Source organism: Sarcophilus harrisii, chromosome 4, assembly GCF_902635505.1.
Source record: "Sarcophilus harrisii chromosome 4, mSarHar1.11, whole genome shotgun sequence".
NCBI classification, from domain to species: domain Eukaryota; kingdom Metazoa; phylum Chordata; class Mammalia; order Dasyuromorphia; family Dasyuridae; genus Sarcophilus; species Sarcophilus harrisii.
Genome location: NC_045429.1, coordinates 455,244,534 through 455,269,214, shown reverse-complemented (window position 1 = coordinate 455,269,214; position 24,681 = coordinate 455,244,534). Strand labels below are relative to the sequence as shown.

General features: G+C 59.3%; 1 protein-coding gene across 1 annotated transcript; it reads left to right on the top strand.

Annotated features, from left to right (window-relative positions):
* The first annotated feature begins 21,814 nt into the window (after nt 1-21,814).
* Nucleotides 21,815-24,426, top strand: PTMA (prothymosin alpha). The gene is given in 6 exon segments (XM_031968764.1): nt 21,815-21,863; nt 21,866-21,987; nt 21,989-22,076; nt 22,079-22,176; nt 23,932-24,078; nt 24,250-24,426. Coding segments are annotated over 6 exon segments (675 nt in total). The 3' UTR covers nt 24,421-24,426.
* The last annotated feature ends 255 nt before the right edge of the window (nt 24,427-24,681 follow it).

The following is a 24,681-nucleotide window of genomic DNA, read 5'->3' as shown; positions in this document are numbered from 1 at the left end:
TTCAGCCCACCTCCAAGCTGGCCAGCAGCTGGCACCGGCATGGGCACTGCAGGTGGGCCCAGGGGAGTCGGCACGTTGGGCAGGGTCCCAGGAGACAAGTCAGTTGTCAAGATCAATCCCATGCTCATGGTCTAGTGAGCAACGCGGGAGCGTCCCATGGGATGCCTGGCCCCACCTGGTATCCCGGGTCATGGCTTCTTGGTCTTACTCCAGCGATCTCAGCTCGTGTCTCCACAGTCCAGCTGGGCTCGGCTCCGCTCCTACACGAAGCCTTCCCAGAGCTCCCCAATCTGGGGCCTTCTCCATCACCTCCATCTAGTTTATAGCTACTTTGACAGTTTAATATCTACTTTGTGACATAGTGAATAGAGGGAAGAAGACCTGGGGCCCCGGCTGCCTTAAACACCGACTAGTGCGATTCTGGGCAAATCCTCCATTTCCTCACCTTTAAAATAAAAGCAATAATAGCATTTTCTAGAGGGTTGTTGTGGAAGGAATCAAAGGAGATTATATATACCTTCAATGCTGCATATTTTAAAGTGTGATTATTATTTATTACAATTTATTATATATATAATCTATTATATTTTTATATAATTAATATATTATATTTTTTATTATTTATTATAATTTGTTATAGTCTATTTTTATATACCTCTGGGGGTCTAAGCGGTTTCTCCTGGGTAGACTAGAACCCATCTCACTGAGGTCTTTGTGCACCCAGAGTAGTGGGCAACTAATGAGTGCTTGTGGGTGAATTGGCAGAGGGAGGATCCCGCCAGAGGCTGAGCCCTGGGGCTGAGGTCCCTGTGGGGACATCTGGAGAGAAGCTTCATTTGCACCTGATGCCTTGGGAGGATGGCGGCACCCTGGTCCCAGGAGTGGGACCTCCCACATTGTTGGCCAAAGTGGCACTCCCTCTGTTCCCAGAGCTTGTGCTCTCTGGAAGGTCCTGAAGGCCCCCCAGACTGAGAACCCTTTTGAGGCCTTGTTCAGCCAGGGCCAGAGAGCAGGCTATTCCTGGGCCTGCAGCCCCCCACCCTCCACTGGGTGAAGTGGAGGGCAGGCGGTGACTGCGCAGCCTGAGATACAGGAGGGGGCTGGTTTGGGTTTGGGGCCTTGACACCTTTCCTGAGAACTCTGTGAGGGAGTAGGGCCTGTTTGCACAAGCAAAGGCTTCACCTGCCAGCTCCCCGGCAGCTTCCTCTGTGTCCCAACTTCCACGAGAAGCACTTCTGCTTGCTCCAACTCATCCTGCCTGGATTGCCTCCCCCATTAGACTGGAAGCTCCTTGGGGCTTTAGGGCCTTCTGTCTTTCTTTGCATCCCCTGGCATACAGTAGGTGATTAATAAGTGCTGGCTGACTTATGGAGCCTTGGAGAACATTCAACCCCAATTCCTCATTTTCACAGATGAGAACTGAGGCTGGCAGAGAGGAAATCCCTTGCCTAGAATCAAATAGCCACTTTTCTTTGCTTCTCTGCTGGGCACTTTTTACTTTTTCCTCTTTCTCCCCTTCCCAAGAGTTAAGCAAATATATGTATATGTATGTGTATGTATATAGATCTATATGCATAAGCATGCATGTGTAAAAATGTATCTGTATATGTACATGTATGCACCACGCAGTACATACATGTGCCCAGGTACCCATGATCACTCACATATATGTGTATATGGATATATACATATACATTTGTACAAATCTATGAACTAAGAGCTTTTAACAAGTATCATCTTGATAAAACTCACCTTTCCACGACCTCCTTGATCAGTCAAAAAGCATTTATTAAGCACCAATTATGAACCTGAGCACTGAGACTACAAAGATAAAAATGAAGTCACCCCCTTTAAATAAAAAGGCTCATTCTCTAGCAGGGTAGACATATTGCTCTATACTACAAGAAATTTCTATTCTAGCCTATACTCATCTGTGTGTGCATTTATTAATGTCCATAGGTATACACACAGATAAGCACATATACAGTCTATATACCATAATACAAGGTCACTGGAGAGGGAGAGGGAGAGCAATCAGGAAAAGAAGGTGAGAAGCAGAGGGGAGATGGGGAGCACTTCAGGCAGCAGGCAAATGCATGGAGACGGGAAATGCGATGTTCTGTGTGAGGAGCAGCAGGAAGGCCAGTTTGGCGGGACCAGAGCGGGTGCTCTTCCACGGGGCGGCCTTCCGGGTTCTTCAAAACAGCTTTTAAATTCTTCCTCCCCAGTTTTTCTTCAGGCCAAATTTCCCTGAATAAATCCCCCTTCTTTCCTACACCCAGGTTGCTTTTCCTAGTGACGTAATATTAAAAAAAAAAGAGAGAGAGAGAGAAAGGGAGAATGTTGTTTCATCAAAACTAGGGAACATACCAACCGAGTCTGAGGGCGGACACGGTGTCCTATTCCCATAACCCCTCACCTCTGCAGAGAAAGGGGGGGTTCCCCCCCTCTTTTCTAGGAACCGGCGCTATGGCGATGATTGTGTTAGGGATAATGAGAGAGAAAGGCAGGAAGGCACATGCCCTCGCTCTCCCTTGGCCCACGCCCACAGGTCACGCGTGAAACCGGCACGTCTGCATGTGTGCAACAGCTAGGTCAGCCGGGACAAGCTCCCCGAAGGTGTCCCCATAAACGCAGCAGGGCGCCCTTTTCACGGACACACTGCGAGCCTGAGCCTCAGTTTCCTCCTCTGTCAGGTGGGCGTGGCGATACCCGTCCTCGTTGCCTGGCTGGACATGGGCCGGAGCCATTCACTCCCCCAATCCTTGATGAAGCCGGGACAGGAGCCTGCTCTGGGAGCACTGGCTTCTGAACCTTGTCCGGGTGCTTCTGCATGCGTGTGCACGGCTGTGCACGCCGACACAGACACGCGCGCACAGTCACACGCAGTTGTCCCAGACTCTCTGAGCCTCTGGTTGGCGGCTGCAAAGTGGGGACAATAATGCTTGTCCTAACAGGGGAAGGCAAGCCCAGGACTCGAAGGCCACCACGGCTCTGAGTTCGCCTTACTCTGGACACTCTCCAGCCAGGTGACTGAGCAAGTTTCCTGCTCTCTCAGACTCCCAAGAGGAAGAGTTACACAAGGGCAGCGCGCAGAACGGGCGCAGGGGCTTTCCGCACCGGGGCCCTTGCCTATCTCCCCCAAACCTGCTCCTGCCTGCGTCAGGGAGATCGCGGGGCGCTTGAGCAGCCTCCCCGAGGGGCCGGGGCTTGGAAGTCGGTCCCACCCGGCTCTGGGGGCGCCGGGCCGGGCCCCCCGCGCGCAGTCTGACGGGCAGGGGGCTCACGCCGGGAAGCCTGGGCCAGAGCTGCGCTCGGCGTCGCGCCGCCCGCGTGCCCTTGACCGTCTGCCTGGGCCTCGCTTTCCCGCTTTGTAACAGGAGCCGTCCCGCTCTCTCCGGTTCCGGGCCCAGAAGTCCTGGCTCGGCCCCGCCCGCCCTTCCCCCGGGGGCTCCTCGGGCCTGGACGGGCTCCCGGGAGCGCGGGAGAGGGGGCGGGGCGGGGGTCGCCCCTGGGGCTGCATCCCCCGGCCCGGGTCCCCCCCAGGATCCCCGGAGCTTTCCCAGGAAACAGCGCCCTCTGGGGCCCGAGAGGGGAAGCCCGGGGTCCCGGGCCCTGGGGGCGGGAGGCGCTTTTCTGTGTCTGTTCCGAAACCGAAAGGGGGTTTGGAGCTGCTTTCTTGGGCCTTTTGGTTTCGGTTTTTGTTCCTCAAAAGGCTCCGGGTGTATGGGGGATGCTCCCCCCCCCCGCCCCCGCTGTCCTGCCCAGCTCCCGCCCCTGCGGGCCTCAGAGCTGTGCGCGCGCCTCCCCAGACCCTCCCCCGTTCTCCCAGCTCTGCCCGGGGGCTCCCCCAATTGTTCCCCTCCCCAGTTCTCCCTGCTCTGCCGGGGGGGGGGCTTCCCCCCCTGCGAAGCGCGCGCCCCTCCCCAGCTCCGTTCTCCCAGCTCTGCCCGGGGGCTCCCCCAATTGTTCCCCTCCCCCGTTCTCCCTGCTCTGCCGGGGGCTCCCCCCAGGACAGCCCAATTCTCTCCTTCTCCTTCTCCCTTCTATTTTCTTCCCCCCTTGCCTTCTTCAGCGCCCGCCCTCCTCTTCCTCCTCCTCCCGGAGACCTCGGGGCAAGAATCCCAGATCTGGGTTCAAATCCGCCTTGAGGCTCCCCGGCCGTGCGGCGGGACGTCCCCGGGGCTCCCTGTGACCGGGTGCTCAGCCGAGAACCGGGACTGATCGCCTGGAGGAACGTCGGGCCCCCGGAGCTCTCGGAAAAGCTTCGGGCGAGCCTTGAAACTCGGTAGAAAGGGAGCTGTTCAAGAGAACTACAATCTGCTCGCCATGTTTAACGCACATTGGACTGCTTGCCAGGGAGGGGGGAGGGGAGAAAGGGGGAAAGGGGGGACCTGGAACGCAAGGCTATGCCAGGGTCAGTGGCGAGAAATCATCCGTCCACGTGTTTTTAAAATAAAAGGCTTTAAGAAATTTAAAAAAGAAAGGCGAGGGGTTACTGCCGTAAGCTCCTTGAGGGCAGGGACCATTAGATCTCTGATCCCCGGCATTCTGAGCAGTGCCCGGGGCTTATCAAATGCTTGTCGATGGACTGATGGAGTCTCCTCTTCTCGTTGTCCTCCCCCCAATATTCCCGCCCCTCCCCCACCCTGGGGCACCCGCCCCCCCCCCTCCCCTAGGACCTAGGGCCGGGGCAGCTCTCGTCAGGAGCAGCGATCAGGACTGTGGGCCGCCCCCCTGCTCTGCTCCAAGTGAATTAGCAGCCACCCCCAGGGGAATTGGGCTGCAAGGCCCGGCAGCCCTGAGCATCTGCCCGTGATTTATTTCACATGGCATCTCCGGGCCGAGAGCGGGGCTGGGATCCCAGCACCCACCGCCCCCTGGCTGGCTGGCTGGGGAGGCAGACAGACACAATCACGCGCCTATCAGCCTCCCTCTGGGCATCCATCCATCTCGCCTTGCTGCAGTTATCTGTCCCTCCATCCCTCCATCTGTCCATCCATTCATCCGTCCACCCATCCGTCCGTCCATCTGTCCATCCATCCGTTGGTCCATCCCCCCATCAGCCATCTGCACTCCTCCATCTGTTTTCAGTCACTTCACGGGTTCTCCACTGTCTCTTTCTCTTTTTCCTGCCCTTCCTCCCTTCCCGGCCCTCCCTCTGTCTTCCTCCTTCCCCCATCTCTCTCTGTGTGCCGTTTCTTCTCCGCCTCGGTCTTCATCTGCTCTTGTCTTTGTTCCACTCGGAGAGCACAAACGGCCACATCGTGGGGCTCACTACCCGACCCGGCTCCAGCCACCTGGGCCCAGAGCCTGTGGGACCTGCGTGCCAGGTCTTAGTGGAGAGCCGTGGCCGGAACGTTCCCCTTGGGATCCTCCCCTGCCCTGTGCTCCCCCCTCAGGGTCTGAGTCTGATTTTCTGATCCAACATGAGGGCCTGGAAGGGACCTCACAGTCCATCCAATTTCACCCAAAGACCAGAAAACTGAGGCCCAGAGAAATGGAGTGGCGCAGGGAGGCCCCTGGTTTTAATAACAAGGAAATTGAAGCCTCAGGAAGTCAAGGAGAACAACCTTGACCAGAGCCTGCCCCTCCCCCCAGTAATCCCAGCACCCCTAGTGTGCCTCTCTTTCCCCCCCAGCTCAGCTCTCATAAATACTCTTTGTTCATCTCTTCTGAGTTCTGTCCACCTTCTCCCTTCAATTCCTTGCCCTTGTGTCCTCCGACCATCCACAACTCAGACCCAGCCCTGAGTCAGCCCCACCAGCTTCCCACCTTCCCTGCTCCTCCTCAGACAGCTGAGCCTTGGCGGGTCCCACTGTGGGACGGTCTCAGCTGGGCTCTCCCTCCTGCACGGCAAGCCTTGGCATCTGCCCTGACTGCAGCTCTGGAGCCTTCTCCTAGAGGCCATTTCAAATGTTCTCCTCTTTCCTTAAGCCTCCAGCGGCCCTCCTCCTCCCTCCCCTTCTCAGCAAAGACCCCTGTCTGATACTTCCTGAGAACATCGGAGCCATCGAACTCTCACTTCTCCCTTTCCCACAATTTCAAAATCCGTTGTCATTGGTCCCCATTTCCTCTTCCTTTGCTTTCATCCTTTCTTCTTGCCAAAGGTGCTCCCTGTCCCCTTCCCTCCTGTGTCTGTCCCGCTCCATCCACCTCACACTCACCTTTACACCCTCCTCATCTGCTTCCTTCGTGGGTACGGGCAAACCTGCCATCTCGCCGTCCTTTAGCAAATGCAGAAAACCCGCCCTTGACCTTGCTGTCACCCGTCAGGCTTCATCTTCTATCTCCTTTCACTTTCATCGACAAAACCCTATAAAGGCTCCTGCACTCACTGCTCCCAGAACCTGCCTCCCACTCACTGCTCAGCCCCCTCAATCTGACTCAGCCCCCCCCCCCCACTTGACTGAAACAGCTCTACCCAGGACATGGAAGATAAATTCACCCTCCACCCACAAGTATGTTCTCCGTTCTCATCTTAGCCACTCCTGGTCCCAGCCCCACTCCTGCTTCCTTGCTCTCCTCCCATCCCTCTGATTGTTCCTCCTCAGTGTCCCTCAAGGCTCAAGTCCTGGGGCCCCTTTTCTTCTCTCCCCATGAGGTTATCTTGAATCCTAAATCCAGCTAACATCTCTCCTGAGCTCCCAGATGTCCTAGTGATCGTCTCTACCTGCATGATTTGTAACTCGTCCATAATGGACCCCATTGCTTCCCTCTCCTCCCCCATCCCTTTCCTGAACTTGCCTCTTCCTCTTTAGGCCATGGAGACCCAAATCAGTGGCGTCCAAGACTCTTCCCTGTTCCTCAGCCATCTCTGAAGTCTCTAAGGCTCATCCGGCTCCCAAAATATCTCCCGTTTCTGCTCCTTCTCTGGACTCACTGTCTCGTCTCCCAGACTGCTCTTGTGGCCACTTCCCTTGTTTCTGGTCTTCCCCTCTTCCATGCATTCTCCACATCGCTCCCAAATAATGCCCCAGATTTCAGGCAGAATTCAAATCCAGGTCTCTTGTGACTGGAGGCGCCATTAAAACAAGTTGCCATTTCAATGTACCTGTCAGAGGACTTTATTTTAGAACTTTCACTCTTGAATACACCATTTTTACTCTATTAAGTATAATTCAGGGGCAGCTATTTGGTGTAGTGGATACAGCCCCAGCCCTGAAGTCAGGAGGACCCAAGTTCAAATCTGGCCTCAGACACTTAACACTTCCTGGCTGTGGGATCCTGGGTGAGTCACTTAACCCCAATTGCCTCAGGAAAACAAAACAAAACAAAAAAAGTAGAGTTCACTATATGGAGTAGGTGTTTAACAAGTGTTTGTGGAATGGATCGTTGATTTGTGTGTGTGTGTGTTATCAGCCCAGCCATTCCACTGGAATGAGGGAAATTCAAGGGAGCCAACTCCCTCTCTCAATGCAAATCAGCACTTGTGGATTTTGCAGGCCCAGAGAAGCGCCCGGAGGTTCCAGAGGTGGAGTGACTTTCTGTGGATAGCTGGGAAGTGACAGGGGCAGGACCCACTCCAAGGCTGCTTCTCCCACCACCAGCCAAGCAAGCTCCCTCTCCTTTATTTGCTTGCTGCTGTACTACAGACATATTGTTTTGCCCAAGAGAATGCAAGCTCCCTGAGGACCGGGAATTTTTTTTGGCTCAGTAACCCCAGCGTAGAAGGCTCAGCCAATAGAGTTAGAGCTCTAGGCCTGGAATCACAAAGATGGGAGTTCAAATTCAGCCTCAGACACTTACTAGCAAGTCACTTAATTTCTAGAGAAGGAAACAGCAAACCAGTCCAGTATCTTTGCCAAGAAAACCCCATGGATAGGATGGTCCGTGAACTGGACTGCAACTGGACAGCAACAAATCCCCAGAGTAGGACAGTGAGTGTTGTAGTGGACAGGCTACGTCCTTGTTGCCGGCTATGGCCTTGCCACTGGAAATCCCCACGCATACTCTGTGACCCGGCGCAGGCTCTTTAAGCTGCTTTGGTGGGGGGGAGTTTCCCATCCCTGGAGTTTTGAACCCTAATAAAAGCAGAGATACAGGCCCTATTCCTAGTGTTGGGCAGAGCACCGGCCCATAAGTGTATAGAATTTAGTTGAACGGGCTCCGTTCACCCCTTGCCTACCCACTCTGGCCGCAGAACTCCTGGACAGGTGGCGATCTGTCCAGTGGATCTGGCCCAGTGCCGTCGGCCTTTTCTAGCCCTGGGGCAGCTCGGAATGGAGAGAGCCCCGGCCCCGTGGAGCCATCCTGGGCAAGAGGGCCCAGCCTCCGGGGCCGCTGCAGCTGATTACAAGGGCTGCTCAGAGGCCCTGCCTGCCAGCAGCTGTTCTGGGAGGACTCCCAGCTGCTGGGGGGAGGAGGGAGAAGCTGAAGTGCTTTGGGGAGGGGGGGAGCAGGCATGTGATCCAATGACTGGAAGCTTTTATTAGCACTCTCCAGGCCTTCATTCATTTGCTGCCATGGAGACCAAGAGGCCACTACTGGGTTAGGGTGGGAGGGGTCAGAGGACCTCAGGGGAGGATCTCAAAGTCTGGAGAGACCCCAGACTAGCGAGTAACCTTCAATGTCTCTGATCTCCAAGACCGGGAAAGACATCATCTCACCAGCAGCAGCCACTCCAGCCTTGGACAGCCCTGGACATTTAGCCTAAATCTACCTCTCTCTTTTCTACCCATGATTCCTAGGGGTGCCCTTCAAGCAGAGCCAAGCCAAGCCATCCTCCCAGTGAGCCTTGCCAATGCTTGAAGATCCTTTCGGCTCCCCTACATCCTTCCTCACCAGACCAACGATTCCGGCCTCTTTTAGCCTCAGATGTGGGCTCTCCCGGGCCCTTATCCCGAGGCTTTCCAGATTCCCAGCAGCACACTCACCAATACCTACCAAGATTGTGAACTCCAGAGCTAAACACCTTCTTCAGTCAAAGAATGACTGACTGGGCCCGGCCAGAAGATAGTCTCCCTGGTGTGGGATGCTGGGGTCACTAGGCTGGGGTCCCAAGTATGGCCTCAGCAGAACCTGCGGGCCACCCAGAATCCCAGCTCGTTTTCACATGAATTTCACCATCTTGGCCCCGTGACATTGATTTGTTTGGGCCTGGGTGGAAGACCTCACATATAGCTTTTAATTCCCTCTCATTCGATTTAGGGGATCTTTCTAGCTTGTGGAGAGATGCTTTGGGGGGGGGGTCTTTGTCTACTGTCCACGTCCCAGCAATCTCCCCTGGACTTTCTGAATCCCTCTTCCTGCCTCTGTTGAATATCTCCAAGATATCCTAGAGATATCTTGTTTGAACACAGTCCAGTCCATCTTATCTCCCTAATTCGGCTAGAAGCTCTTTGAGGGCAGGGACTTTGACTTTTCTTTATCTCTTCAGTATCTGGCAAATAAGAAGTGCTTAATAGGAATGAATGACTGATCACTTTAAAAGTCTTTGATAAAACTGAATCAGCAACAGGGTCCCAGAGATCCCTGTGTCTCTCCACTAGTAACCTCCCTACAAGACATTGACCCATTCAAGATCACCCTTTGGGTCACATCATTTAATCAGTCCTGAATCCACCCAAACGTATGGTCATGTCAACATGGTGGGGCCTCTCTCTGGGGCCTGGAAGGATTCTTAATCTGTGATGTTATTTCTTATTTGGATAACTTTCTTTGTAGTTCTATTTATTTTATTTTGTGCATTAAAATCATCCCCCAGACTACCAAAGGACCCCGGAGACCCAAAAGGTCGGGAACCGTTGCACCAGATGCCTTGACATTGGATCCCGATGGAGACTCTAAGGTCTTCCTCATGTTCACTCCGTAACTAGTCCGTGTTTTTCTTCGGGGATATCTTCTCTGGTCCCAGTCTTGATCTGTAAGATTCTGAAGCCTTTCACATCCACCACACATCCCTCCCTTGCCTTTTCTGGAAATCCCACGGAGTTTTCATTTCTAAGTTTGGAGCATCCCATCATTCGCGGGCACATCGCATTGCTGGAAGAATATTGACATTCAAAACATGGTTGGGGGTTCAGGGAGAAGCTTAGGCCCATCGAAAGCACTGAACAATTTCCCAGAGGCAATCCAGCCCAGTCTCCTCCTCCTGGTCAATTCTGGACCCAGCTCATCATTCATCAGAAATGTCTAAATAAGACCGGTGCGATAGCTGTATGCATTCCCAACACAGTCTGATCAATAGGCATTTTTCATTCACTTGGTTTGCCTCTTGTGTGGATGTTGTTATTTTTCAATCGGCCCCGTTTAGGATTTTCTTGGCCAAGACACTGGAGTAATTTGCCGTTTCCCTTTCCAGGTGATCAGATGAGGAAACCGAGGCAAACAAGATTCATTGACCAGTCCAGGGTCCCATAGCTAGCAAGTGTCTGAGGCTGGATTGGAACCCTTTGGTATATCTTCCTGATCCTAAGCCCCAGTGCCCTATCCACTGCGCCATCTCTTTTGAGTAAATTCAGAGCTCGATTTGGGGGTTGTGCAGTGTTTCAGGACTGGATACAATCGGCACACCATCCACAAATAGAACTCTGGGAGGACCTTCCTCCTCTGTTGGACCCTCACTGAGCGTCCTCATGACAATGGTCCATGGCCCACACCTTTGGTGAGCATCTGTCTGCATTTTATGCCTCATTTAACTTTCATATGAAAAAAATCATCAAAGTTATCCCTATGATTACATCTCTTTGCTCAGAGCAAGGGCATTTATGAAAGAGAAAGAGCAGGGCACACGTTAAAAGTCAAGGTATAGAAAGGGAAAGGCCCAAAGATCTTGGGTAACTCATCCAACAGAGGACTCTGGGCTTGGTAGGAAATCATATGAAGAAAGGTAAAGAGAAAGAACATTAAAGCCCTAAAATACCAGAAGCGTGAGCTTTCTTAGGCATTTTATTTTTATTGATTATTAAATATTTTATTTTTATTTATTATTATCTCATTACCAATGTGCTCTAAGTCTGTGTCCTCTCTTCCCCTTGATCCTGTGTATATTTATAGGACAGTGTACTTCAGGTTTATGAGGAAGGGGATGTTTGATAGGTGCTGTTTCTACTACGCCATTTTCACAAATGCCCTTGCTTTGAGCTTTGTGTCTGCTGGCTGACTATTAAAGATAAGCTCATTGGTGGGGGCTCACAAGCTATAGTTTTAGGAAACAGGCTTCACAAAGTCCCTAGAACCTTAAGATTTGGCCACTTCCCTAGGAATCCAATTCCCAGCCAAGCTGGGAGTGCTGAGTTAGGAAAGTTGCTCCTGGAAGTGGGCCGCACTCATGCTGATTTCTTGTTGCTTCGATTTTGCTGGTACACTGAACATCATTTCTTTCATGGCACAAATTTTGTCACGCTGAAGTCTGGTAGAGCTTAGAAATGATGGTATTTACTGGTGCATGTTTTGTAAATAAAAAGCTATAAAACAAAAAAGAAAAAGAAATGATGGGAACTTCGGGGCAGCTTCTTGTAGTCTCTCCCTATTGCCTAAGGAGGATGGAACTCCCAGTAGCCTGGCATCCGAGGCCCTTTACAGGCCGGTTTTGACTTCTAACCATCTCACAGCCTGTCCCTTCACAGATTTTGTGCCTTTCAAACTCAGTTACTCACTCTTTGCTCAACAGAGCCCATGTTTTCCCATTCTCATACCTAGGCCTAGAACGCCACCCTCACCCCTCTTTGTTTGAAATCCTATTCATCCTTAGGAGCCCAGATAAAATGCCACCTCATCTGTGAAGACTTCCCTGATTTCACCCTCCCCATCCCCAAAGAACCAGGCTAGCACCCTTTTTTTTTTTTAAATTTGAAATAGAAATTTCTTCAACATTATTTCTAGCTTTTCTTTTTTTATTATTGTAGTTTTTTATTTACAAGTTATAGGCAAGGATAATTTTACAGCATTGACAATTGCCAAATTTTTGGTTCCAATTTTCCCCTCCTTCCTCCCGACCCCTCCCCCAGATGGTAGGTTGACCAATACATGTTAAAGTATAAATTAAATATAAAATAAGCATACATGTCCAAACAGTTATTTTGAATTGGACTCTGAAATAGTGTACAATTACAGGCTGGCACCCTTTCAAGGAGATTTTCATTGCACCTCGCTGTGTGACCGTGAGACAAGGCCTTGGCTTCTCTGAATCTCCATTTGCTCATCTATAAAATGGGAAAGTCGCATTATGCGACTGCAGATCTCCCTGCCAACTCTCGATCTCGGATTCTATTTTCTCTCGCTCCTTCTGGAGGATTTCAGCTCATCACTGGGTTGAAATCTCTTTGAATCTTGCTTCTGCCGTGGGCGCAGCGGCCATTTCTCCCATTTCCTCTCATTCACAAATTTGAAAAGGCGTCTTCTTCCGAGTCACTGACGGTGGGAAACATTGAGCAGGCCGGCCAGGAGATCCCAGGGATCTTCAGGGGCAGCTAGCCCAGCTCCCTCAGTCTATGGATGAGGAGAGAGACCCGGCGAGGTGACTCGGGTCCCACGTTGGTGGGCAGCACAACCGGGTCCTCTGGTGGCAAATCCAGAGCTCTCCATGTGTGTCCTAGGAAAATGGGGCCGTAAACTCTCCTTCAGGCGGGACCGGTGGGAGGAAATGGAAACAATGAAAGGCAAGAGAAGGTTGTTTTTAAAAAAAGAAAAACTTCCATGACTGCGGACACAGGAAGCTTCTGTGCCGAAGGGGGAGGCTGCCTACTCAGAGAATCCTAAAATGGGACCATGGGGCCCGGAGCCGGGTTTCCTTTTGAGCATTGGAAGGGCACATGAAACTTGGTGCTGTTCAGTCATGTCTAATCCTCCCTTGACCCCCCCGGGGTTTCCTTCAATTTCGGTTGCTTTGCCATGCCCTTCCCAGCTCATTTACAGATGGAAAACGAGGCACACGGGTTAATGACCGGCCTCAAAGTCTTAAGTAGTAATTCAGGCAGGTTTGAACTCCAGGGCTACCATCTTCTTGGGCTGGGGCAAATGGGTTAAGCAGCTAGTGGAAAGGATTTGGAGTTGGGGACCCGAATTCAAATCATTGGTCGAAACCTTCTATGACCCTAAACCAATCCTTAGTTTTGTTTGCCTCAGTTTCCTCATCTGTAAAACTAGCTGGGGAAGGACATGATGGCAAACACTCTGGGAAGAAAACCCCAAAAGGGGCCAGGAAGTCAGACAGGCTGAAATAACAACCAAGTTCTAATCTGTTTGGTGCTTGGGCCCCCCCGAGGTTTGTTTCTCTTAATGGAAATTAGTCAATTGATCTCCGTCTTCCGGGAAGTCTCTTGGTTTCTTTCTTTCCCCTCCCCCCTCCTGGTCAATTAATGGCACTTATTAGGGCGCCAAGCCTTTCACCTCCTCCGGGGATCCGGGGGGGCCAGGCGTCGTCCTCTATGGGGGCAGGCGGCTTTAAACAGCTGGCCGGGGGCCCCAAAGGCTTCTTTCCTGGCCACTGCCAGGGTTGGGGGGTTGTTTCCCTGGGCCTGGCCCGGAGGCCGCCCGGTGGGAGGAGGCGGGAGGACCCGGCCTGTCCACAAACCTGTCCAGCAGTGCAGGCGGCTCTTTTCTGCCCTTGGGTGGGCGGCGCCCGGGAGTTGGCCCCAAGGGTGCCCTCCTCCTGGTCCCTCCTCAGGTTTCCAAAGGGAGGCTCAGGAAGGCGGGCCTGAGGTCCTCCTCGGCCCCTCCCCAGCCGGCTCGTCCTCGCGGCCCGGCCCAGGCCAGGCCCGATGTGCCGCCCCAAGCGCGCTCTGTTCCCCGGGCCGAGCCAGCCGAGGGGCCGCCGCCGCGGGGGGCTCTGGGCCGAGGACAGCCCCCGTTCGTCTCCGGGCCTCAGTTTCCCCCCTGGGCGTGGGCCCCCCTCCCGAGGGCGGGGCCCAAGGAAGGCCCGGGGGCGGGGTTCCTCCCTGGGCCCCCCCGCCGGGCCGGCGCCTCTTTCCCTCCCCTCAGCCCGGGGTTTCGGGCCCCGGGGCGGCCGGGCCGGCTCCCGGGCCAGCCCCGGGGGAGGGGGAGGGAGGGAGGGAGGGAGGAGGGGCAGGGGGCGATTCTCCAGGAGGCGGGCGGCCTGATGGGGCTGGCCTGGGCACACGGAACCCGCACACGCACACACCTGGCAGCCAGGGCTGGCACACGCACGCTCCCAGCCGCGACAACTGGAGCCCTCTGTCCTCGTGCTGGGAAATTGCACCAGGTCACACGCGCGCACACTCACTCACACCCATAAACGGCAAGGAAGGCGCGGCCAAAGCCGGGCGGACAGAAGGGGCGCCGGGGGGGGAGGCGTCTCCCGCTTCCCTGGGCAGGCTTGGGTTGGGCCCAGGCGGCAGGCAGCACCCAGGGTGGGGCCCCCTTGTTCTCACCTCGGGTTAGGGGGGGATAAGAGGAGGAGGCCGGCTCGGCCCCTCCCGGGGCCTAACGGGGGGGATTGGAACTCAGGCTCTCCCGGGAACCCACCAGCCCAGGGCCTCTCCCAGCTTCGCTTAGCGCCGGTAGATTAATCATGCTCCAGGCTTGGGCCTGGGAAGGAAGCCTCAGGCCTTCCGTGGCGCAGGTCCGGACTCCGGGTCGCTTTTTTCCTAAGGGAGACGTTGTTGTGGATGATAAAATCGCTTACTTAGTGAACCCGTGGCGTTTTGTGTTTTCTTTTACTATTTTATAATTACATTACTTATATAATTATGCAGTTGTTTCTTTTATATATTTTAATGACATACACACTTCTCATATATTTTCTCAGTCAAGGGATTCCAATTTAACAAGCACTTATTAGACACCTACTGTTTGCTTGGTACCGGGCTAGGGGCTGGTGACAGAGGAAAAAAAAGAAATGTTTCTGTCCTCGGGGAGTTTGCTTTTTAGTGGGGGGAGGGGAAAGGAAGGGCAACAGGTGCACGTTTAAGTAAACACAGTCATTTCCGGAAGGGGGTGTGTGGGGCCCCTCCAGCAGGAGGAGAAGGTCCTTGAGACCGAAGCTAGGAATTCTGAGAGGTGGGAGAGCAATCCAGACCGGTGGACAATGAAATAATTAAGCATTTATTAACCACCTACTGAGTGCCACACCCTGTGCTGGGCCCCGGGGATACACAGAAAAGTCTTTTATGGGGAACAGCTATCCACTAGTTTAACGGCAGGAGCAGCCAGTGAAATGAGACCGCAGGGGCAGATGGGAGCCAGACCGCCGGAAGGCATTGAATGCCATGCCAAGGAGTGGGCATTTCAAAGAGGCCTTGATTGTTAAGTAGGGCAGCGAGGGGGTCAGATCTGTGGAGTTGGGAGCTGCTGCATCGCTGGGGGAAAGAGCCCCGAGTCTAGAATCAGGGGACGTCGGATTAAAAATCGGTTTAAATCCTGCCTGCCATTTGCCTGGGTCACCTGGGACACACCATATCCCCCTGCGGGGCCTGGCAGGGCCAAGTACTCAGTGCCCAGAAAGGTCTCTTCCAGCGTCAGAGCTCTGCCCTGAGGTCCGGCCGGATGGCGCAGTAGTTGGTGCCCTTAGCTCCCGTCCTGCTGCTGGAGAACCTGCAGACACGGGCTAATCAAGGTGGGAGCCCCCTCCCCCAATCCGAAGGGCCTCTACTTGCACCCCAAGATGGCCGTCCCCATTTCCAAGCTGCTGAATCGCTCCACAAGGAAGAACCACCAATGCGTGGTCTCTAACTTCTGCTCTTAATGCTGGGAAGTAGGATTGACTTCGGGGGTTCCAGCTCCATCTTTTGCACCGAGTTCCCAGCCTCCAGTGCAATGCCCGGCAAACAGCAGGTGCTTAATAAGTGCTTGTGGAATTGGCCTGGCCTTGATTGTTCCATTCTACCACTGGCCCCCAGCAGCAAAACGCTCCCTGCTGCTTCCTTCTAATTCTCAAACCCAGGCCCCCCCAGACCCACCCATTAAGTGGGGGAGGAGGGGACCGGATTCTCTGGCTAGAGAGTCTAGAGTGAGAAAGGATCTGCAGGCCCCTCCCCCACTCTCATTATCCCAAGGGGCGAGAGGGGCCCGGGGAGATTCGGTGGCTTGCCCAGGAGGGTCTCAGAGCCAGGGCTGTCTCCCCTGCTGTTCAGGAGGCAGTTCCTGGCCCACCCCCTCGAGGGCTTCTCTGGCGGTGTGGGAGCAGAGCTGAGCCTTCTGCCTGCCTTCCCCGCGCGTGCGGGAGGGAGGCAGCATGGGATCCCTGGCCCAGGAAGGAGGCCATGCAGGGGATCGGGGCCTGTCCTCACATCGGAAGCAGAGGCTTCTGGGTCTGCAGTGCCCTTGACGGCCTAAGGGGGGCCACGTCGGAGCCGGGACTTGAGACACTCATTGTCCACTTGCCAGCTGGGGGATGGCAGGGAAGCTTTCCCCTTTCTGGGCTTAGGTTCCCTCTTCTGCCAAACCAGGGGGCAGGATTCCGGGCAGGATTTCGGGATCTCAGTGGGGAGTGATGCTCAGGGGAAGCCCCTCCCCCCAGATACTGGGCCAGTTTCCCACCTTAACTGGGTTTCCCAACCCAATTTTGGCCTTCTTCCAACTTCCCCTCCCCCGAAGGCCGGGATTGGGAAATCCAAAGGGAGCCTGATAGGTTAGGCCGGGACGTTTCTAGGGCAGGGCTTCCCCTCCCTCTTGTCTGAAGGGCCCCAGGTTGGGCCCGCCCAGGGCCTTGGGCCTCTAACTTCTCGAAGGGGAACAAGCAGGGCTTTTTTTCAACCCCCATTTGGAAGGCACAGGGGTGCCCGGGGAAGGTTCTTGAGGGAGCCCAGCCGGCCCTGTTCCCTGGGAAGGTCCCTTGGCCTTTCCTCCCTTTTTTCCCCAGGACCCCGGGGCTTACCGGCTTTCTACTCTTTTCTTATTTTAAACGCGGGCTTTTTTTTAAAAAAGAAATATGGGGTAAATTTCAGCCCACCTTTTCCCCCTCCCCCCTTCCCGCGCCCCCGGCCAGGGGATCCTCTTTCCCACCAAAAGTAGGCCGGGGGGCTGGGGAGGCCCGGGAATGGGCCCGCACCCCAACCCCGGACCTGGAAACCGGGGAACCGCCCTCTTCCAATCCGGGCCCCGGGAAACCGGAGGGGGGCCCCCCCCCCTTTGGGCCCGCCGCCCCAGGTTTCGAGGGGAAGGACCCCAAGGGCTGGGAAGGCCCCGGGGTGGGGGAAACCCAGGGGTCCCGGCCCTTGGGAAAGGGGGCTTTCCCGGGGGCCGGGCTGGGGTTCAACCCGGGCCCCCCTCCGTCCCTTCCACCCAAGGGGATGGGGAAACTTTGAGGGGCCCCGGGGGAGGGGGCCCCCTTCAACCGGTAAAGGAAAGGCAGGGGGCCGGACCCCTAAAAAAGGTGGGGCCCTCCTGGGGCCGCGGGTTTCTTCGGGGAAACTGGGCCCCCGGGGTTTCCCCAGGGCTGGGCCCCCGCCAGGGCAAAGTGCCCCGGGGGTGGGGAGGGGCGGGGGTGTCGGAGGCCCGATGGCCGGGCCGGGGCTGGGCCCGCCTCCGCCTCCCACCCCATCCTCTCCCAGCCGCATCAAAAACCCCGTGATGGCCCGACAAGCGGGGGGGCGGCAGGTCCCGGGCTGGCGGGAGCCCCACCTCCAGGCCCGGCTCCCCCCTCCCCCCTCATTCAAGGGCCGGAATAAAGGGAGCGGGCAGCGGGAGGTGGCGCAGGAAAACAAAGCTTTCCGACCGGGGCCTCCTAATTACCCCGGGAGCGGGCGGCGGCGGCGGCGCTGTCCCATGACGGGGGAGGGGCAGCGGGAACGTCTTTCGGGAGGGGCCGCTTGTCCCCCGGGGAGGGGCGGCGTAAGGCGTTTCGGGGGAGGGCCGCGCCCTGGGAGGGAGGAGGGCGTGAGGCGTCTCCAACGGGGCGCTGTCCCATGCAGGGGCCTCCTGGGGGGCGTCTCCCGGGGGGTCTCATTCAGGGAGGGGGCCGCTGTCCCATGCGGGGAGGGGCGGCGTGGGGGGCGCCTCATATGGGGGCCTCCTGAGGGCGTCTCATACGGGGGGCGTTGTCCCATGCAGGGGCCGCGGCCGTGGGTGTCTCATGCAGGGGCCCGCCCATTGCGGGGAGGGGCGGCGTGAGGGTCTCATACAGGGCGCTGTCCCATGCAGGGGGGGGGCGTGAGGGCGTCTCATACGGGGGGGGCACCGTCTCATTCAGGGAGGGGGGGGCGCTGTCCCATGCGGGGAGGGGGGCGTGAGGGCGTCTCATCAGGGGCGTGTCCCAGCGGGGAGGCCTCCTGGGGCCGTCTCATACAGGGGCACCTCTCATTCAGGGGAGGGGGCTGTCCCATTGCGGGAGGGGCCGCGGCGTGAGGCCTCCACACAGGAGGGCCGAGAGCTCCCCTTGCCCCCGCTCTGAGGAAAGGCCTCTGCGCGCCGAGGGCGGGTTTCTAGGGGTCCATCTTGGGGGAGGAGGGTGACGCATTCGCAGCGGGACCCCGAGGTCACCGAAACCATTTAAGGCAAAGGGAAACCGGGCTCTGGGAAGGGAGGGATGGTCAAGGCGGTTTCGAATCCAGAACCTCGAACGGCGGAGGGCGGGAGCAGGTGCCCGGCCCCGAGCCTCCGTGCGCCGCCCCGGTCCGATGCCCAGAACTCGGGGAGCGGGGGCGGCCTGGCAAGGGGGAGGGAGCACGGAAAGCGCCCCGGACTCGGCCACCCTTGTGCCCCCCCCCTCCCGCCCCGTTTTCTGGAGCTGCTTTCCCGCCTCCTTCCCAACCTGACCCAGGGACAACGGGGAGAAGATCGAGCAGCCTTCGGGGGCTACCGGGGGAGGGGAGGGGGGAAGGACAAAGAGCCAGGGAGGGAGAAAGGGGAGAGAGACGGACAGCCGAGGGGGCAGGAGACTCGGAAGGGGAGAGAGGGAGAAGAGAGGCGGGAGAGAGCCCGAGGGAGGCAGAAAGAGGCAGAGAGAAGGGGAGGGAGGCGGGAGAGGGAGGGAGGGAGGGAGGGAGGGAGGAAGAGCCAGACGGAAGAGAAAGAGACAGAAGGGAGAGAGGAGACAGGGCAGGGTGGGGAGAAAGAAAGGAGAGGAGAGGGAGGAAGAGCCAGGCAGACGGGAGGGGGAGGGAAAAAGTCACAGAAGGGAGAGAGGAGGGAGAAAAAAAGAAGGGGAAGGAGAGCGAGGGGAAGAGGGAGGGAGAAAGAGAAAGAGACAGACCCGGAGAGAAAGGGAAGAGGGAGAGACAAAGAGAGCCAGAGGAGAGACGGCCCTCCCCTTCTCGGCTCCCGCGGGTCCTTCTCCGCCCCGCCCCGCGCCGGGCTTCCGCGCCCCTCACCCTAATCTCTATTTCCCGCGCTCAGAGCCCCCCCACCCCCAGCCTTGTTGCTGGGGAAGGAAGTCCGTGGCGGGGTCGCCTCCCGTGGGCGTGGAGCCCGGCCTCTTTCCCCCTTCCCGCACCTGCCGGAGCAGGACTAGCGGCGCCCGTGGGAGCCCGCGAGCGTGGGACAGGACGCCCCGGTGGATCGGGCGAATTTAGGGTTAGGGTCCTCGAGTGGCCGCGGCCGCCGTGGGAGGGCTGGCTGTGTGCGCCTGCAGGCGGGGCCGCAGCACCAGCGTGTCCGCGCCCTCGCGGTGCCCTCGGGCTGGGCCGGGGAGAAGGCGCTCGGGCACAGTCCTGCCCCCGTGGGCGTGGGGAGGGGGCGGGGAGTTCCCCTCGTTGCCACCTTCCTCCCGGGAGGTTTCCGGCGCGTTCCTGAGAGGGAGGGTCCCGTTCCGTGGGGGCCCGGCGGCCCCTGGGGGCCCGGCGGGCGTGGGCCGGGGGTTTGCGCGTGGGAGTGAGGGGGGGCGCCTTGCGCCGGACTAGCCCCTCTCCTCCGCGTGCACGTGGCGCGGGCGGGGAGCTGGGTGAGAGCGAGGCTACGAGGTTCCAGCCCCAGATGAAGCGCCCTCGGGGCCACTGCAATAACTACTAGCGATCACCCTCCTTGCCACGGCCGTTAGGGTTACTGGGAGAACACCGCGGGTGAAACACGCCACTCTTCTCGCCATCGCGGCTCGTTCACTTCCGACCCCTTCCTCGGGCCACCTCCAGGCTCCGAGTCTTCCCGATTACCAGTTCATGGCCCATGTCTGATGGACGTCACAACCAGCCAATTCTAGGGCGCAAAGCGTCAACTCTGTGTTCGCCCGCCAACCTGAACCAATAGACACGGATATCGCAGGAGTCCCGCCTTCCGCGTCGGGCGCCCCCTTCTGGCCGCTTGGGCCGGACCGGCTCCATCGCCATCTTGGGTGTGGCACGAGTTCCTCTCTGCCAAAGCCTTTGGGAGACCTCGGGACTCCGCCCCGAACCCCGGCCACGGCCCCGATCCTGTCGAGCGGCCTAGGGTCCGAGGCGTTCGCCTGCTCGGCAAGATCTCGGTACCGCAGGTGGCTTGAGGTCGGAGAGCGCTCGATGACCCAGCTGCCGCCATATTGGGAGTGGCGTCTCCCCGGCTCTCTTCGGCGCCCCTCCCCCCGTGTTCGTGGCCATGGCCGTGGGCGTGGGGTCTCTTTAATACAGTCCTCCCAAATCCCATTTCCACAGAGGGGGCTGCCCCTCAAATTCCCGCCCCCCTGCTCTATGAGAATCGGACTAATTAATGTGATAATTACTCATTAGCAAGGAGGCAGCCCCGGAACCAACCTTGGGGGGGGGAGGGGAGGAGGAATGATTAATTGGCCCACGGAGTTTGATGGGGGCGCGAGCGTGGAGCGGGCGCCGGATGGATCCGGACGGGAGTGGGCGTGGCTAAGAGACTCGGGCAGACCCGCCGGCCCGGGTGGGCTCGGTTAGGTCCAGGGTGCGGCAGAGCCTGGGGGGGAGGGGCGTGAGAGCCCATGTCCTCGTGGGATGGGCTCCGGCTCCCCCGGGGCGGGGTGGCGTGATTACCCCAGCAACTGCCAGGGGTGAAAGCACGAGTGGGCGTGAAATCTGAAGTGTGGGTGCTCTGGGACCTTCGCGGGGCCCGCTCGGGGAGGGGTCCGGGGGCGGCGGCGGGTCGGAGTATGTCCCAGTGCCCTCTGATGGTGGCTCGCGCGCACTCCGGAGCCTGTGCCCTAGAGGACCCGAGGGGAGCTACTTCCCCTCCCCCACTCCGTGCTTCAGTCCTCCCCACTCAAGGATGCTTTCTCTCCAAGCCAGCCCCCCTCTTTCTATTCCTCTCTTTCTTGCTTTTTTCCTCCCCTTTCCTGACTCTCCTCTCTCGGCCCGCTCCCCTTTCTCTTTTCTAATCACGCTAACTTTCCCCTTTCCTTTCTCTCCCACTCTCTCTCTCCTTCCTCCCCTCGGTCCTCCTCCTTTTTGCTCTCTTCTCCTTCCCTTCTCCCTCACTGCTCTCCTCTCCTCCTCCTCCTCCCCCTCCTCTTCTCCCCCTCCTATCTCGCTCCTCTCTTCCCCCCTCCCAGCTCCATCCCTCCTCCCCTCCCTCCTCTCTCCCTTTTCCCCTCTCCTGCCTCCCTGTTGTCTCCCTCCTTTCCTTCTCTTTTCTCCTCCTCCCCCTTCCTTCTTTCTCCCTCTCCCCTCCCTCCTCTCTTCCCTCTCTTCTCCCTCCCTTGCCCTATTTCCCTCTCCCTCCTCCCTCTCCTCCTCCCTCTCCCTCCTCCTTTCCCGCCCCTCCTCCCCTTCTTCCCCCCCTCCCCCCCCCCCAGAGGCAGGAGCAGTTTTACCGCGTTTTGCCTTTCAGGGGCAGCAGTTAGAGCAAAACAGAGAAGACAGGCACCGCGCATGCGTCCCCTCCCCCCCCCACCCCCCACCCTTCGGCCCCCTCCGGCGTAACTCGAATCTCGAATGACAGCGCTGGGAGCGGCTGCGCCCGCACTGGCGGAAGCGTACCGCCCTTTCCTCGCCCATTTTGGGCCCGGGCCAATGGCCCGGGCACCGCTCCCCGGGATGGACCAATGGGGCCGGGGCAGGGGAGGCCGCGCCCCGCCCACTCCTCTATATTAAGGGCCTGGCGCCGCGTGAGTCCCCCACTGGCTGCTCTCAAAAGCCATCTTTGCATTGTTCTCGGGCCCCGCGCGCCGGGCATCTCTCCCGCTGCCGCCGCCGCCGCTGCCGCCCTCGCCTCGTCCCGGCCCCGCTCCGGTCCCGCGCTCCGGCGGCGTGCTTGTGTGTGGGCTGCTTCTCGCGCGTGGGCTCCTCCGGCCCCCTGCGTCCCCGGCCCGCCCGGCCCCTCGAGCATCCTCGCGCCTCTGGCAGCTGCCCCCGCCCCGCCATGTCCGACACCGCCGTGGACACGAGCTCCGAGATCTCCACCAAGGTGAGCGCTCCCGCGTGGGTCCGTGCGGATGCGCGGCCCTTTGTCTGGCCCGGCCATGCCCTGCCGGGCGGCGCGAGCGCCGGGTTCCGTGGGGAGCGTGTGCTCCGCCCCCGCGCGGCGCGCCCGGGGGGAGAGGGGCCCACGGGGCTCGGCGAGGGCCGCGGAGGGGGTGTCGGGGGCCCTGCCGGCCGAGCGGCAGAGGGGACTCTGTCCCGCACCGCTCCTTTGTTCCGCGGGCGCCCACCCGGCGCGCGGGGGAGCGAAGGGAGGGGGCGTCCGAGTCCCCGGGGAGGCTTGGGGGGCAGCTGGGCCCCCGAGGGGCCGCTGGCCCGGGGGGGAGGGGCGGGGTGGGGCGGGGAGACCCACGCGGGCGAGGAGATGTAAGTGCGCGGGCAGCCTCGCGTGTCTGGGGGACGGGAGTGTGCGGGACTCCCGACGGCGCGGGGTGGTCCCGGGCGGAGGTCCGGCCCACGCCTGCCGTCCCGCGGAGCCGGCGTCCACGCGCGGCTGGCCTTGGCCGTCACCTTGACGTCTCCTCGGCCCGCGGCGCCCCCTCTCCGGGGCGCACTTCCCGGCCTGGAGATGCGCGCCGGTCTCGGTCGTTCGTGGGCGCGCGGGGGTCCTGACCGGGCCCACGCGCGCGCCCCCGGCCCGAGGCTGGGCGGGAGCCTGGACGGCTCCTCCCGCGGGAGGGGGTGGGCGGCTTTGTTTGCTTGAGAGCGCGGCCGGCTGCCGGGGAGCCGGGGGGCACCCGGGGCCGGGCTCGCGGCCGCGGGAGGGACCTGGGTGACATGCGATCCCCGGGGCCGGCCGCCGGCGGAGCGGGGCCGCGGGGTGGCGTGGGAGCGCCCCGTCTGGCGCGGGAGCGCCTAAGATGGACGGCTCCTCTCGGGGCGGGAAGAGGGCTGCCTCGCAGGGGCCAAACGGGTGCCTGGGACTGGAAGGGGCTTCCCGCGGGGGCAGCTGATGACGTGGGCGACCCGAAAGGGCTTCCCGCATTTGGGGGCGGCGGGGGGCCCCCCGATTGTTGGGGAGTTGAGGAACCCCCGCTGAGGGGAAGGAGGGGGTCCAGGTTGGGTTTGCTGCTCGCTCTCGGGCACGAGTCCCGCGTCCCGGACTCGCGCCCGGGGGGGACCCCTGACCGCCCACGAAGGGCTCCGGGAGTTCGGGGCCACGTGCTCCGCGCGGAGTGCCCGAGGCCCGCGCGCAAAAGCGGCCAGCCCGCCGCCGGGCTGTGCGGAGCCGGCCGGGCCCCCGCGCGCTTGCGCAGCGGGGTTCCTCCCCCCCCATCCCCCTCGCCCTCCCCACCTGGGCAGCTGGGGGCGGGAGGGCCCTGCCGGGGGGGCTAGGCCGCCCCCATGGTGGCGGAGCAGCAGATCGCAAGTCCCGGGGAAGGCTGCAGGCCCGGATTGCGGCGGGCCGGGAGCCCTGGGGCCTCGCGGGGCCCAGGCGGGGGGCGTCTGCCCTCAGGGGGCTGCGGCCGGGAGCCGGGGGAGGGCCCAGGTGAAACCCGGGCATTGGAAAGGTGCCGGGTCCCCTCCCCCCAGGCCTGCTCGCTCACTTAGGAAAGGGAAAAACCCGGCTGGGGGGCGGGCGCCGGCGGCGGCGGGAGGGGCCGGGGAGGCCGGGGCGGGGGGCGGGAGCAGGTGCTCCGCTGTGGGGGGGGGGGGGCGCTCCGGGGGGGGGGGGCCCTGCGGTTCCCAGCCTGCCCCCCCTCCCCCAGGCCGGCCCTGACCCCGCCGCTTTCCCTCCCAGGACCTGAAAGAGAAGAAGGAAGTGGTGGAGGAGGCGGAGAACGGCCGAGATGCCCCCGCTAACGGGAACGCGGTGAGTGCCCCGGGGGCGGGGGGGGGGCGGGGGCCGCTCCGAGTCCGGGCCCCCTTGTGGGCCGCGGGGCGCCCAGCCTGAGGGCCGGTTCCTTTCCCCAGAACGGGAGGAACGGAGGCAAGGCCGACAATAAGTAGATGAGGGGAGGGAAGGGGAGGGAAGAGGGAGGAGGAGGGGCAGGTGGGGTGCGGGGCAGGGCGGGGTCTGAGCGGCACCTTCTGGGCCCAGGGCCCGGGCTGAATCCCTCATTGCTCCCTGACCCGGCCGGGCGGGCGTGGGGGGGTCCCCGAGGGTACGAGGCCGCGCTTTGCTGTCGCTCCAGGTGAGGAGGAAGATGGAGACGAAGATGATGAAGCTGACACGGCCACAGGCAAGCGGGCAGCTGAGGACGACGAGGTGAGCCCGGGGCCGGGGTGAGGGGGCGCTGGGGGGGAGGGGAGGAGGGCCGGGGCCCCGGAGGCCGCCTGACCCCTGTCCACCTTTGCCTTTGGGAGGGGCGTGGAACACCAAGAAGCGGCCCGAGGATGACCGGGGCAGGGCAAGGAAAAGAAAAAAAAGGGAAAAAAATTTAAATTAAAAAAAAGAGAGAGAAAGAAAGAAAAGGCCACAGTGACCTATTCACCCTCAACTTCCCGTCTCAGAATCTAAACGTGGTCACCTTCGAGTAGAGAGGCCCGG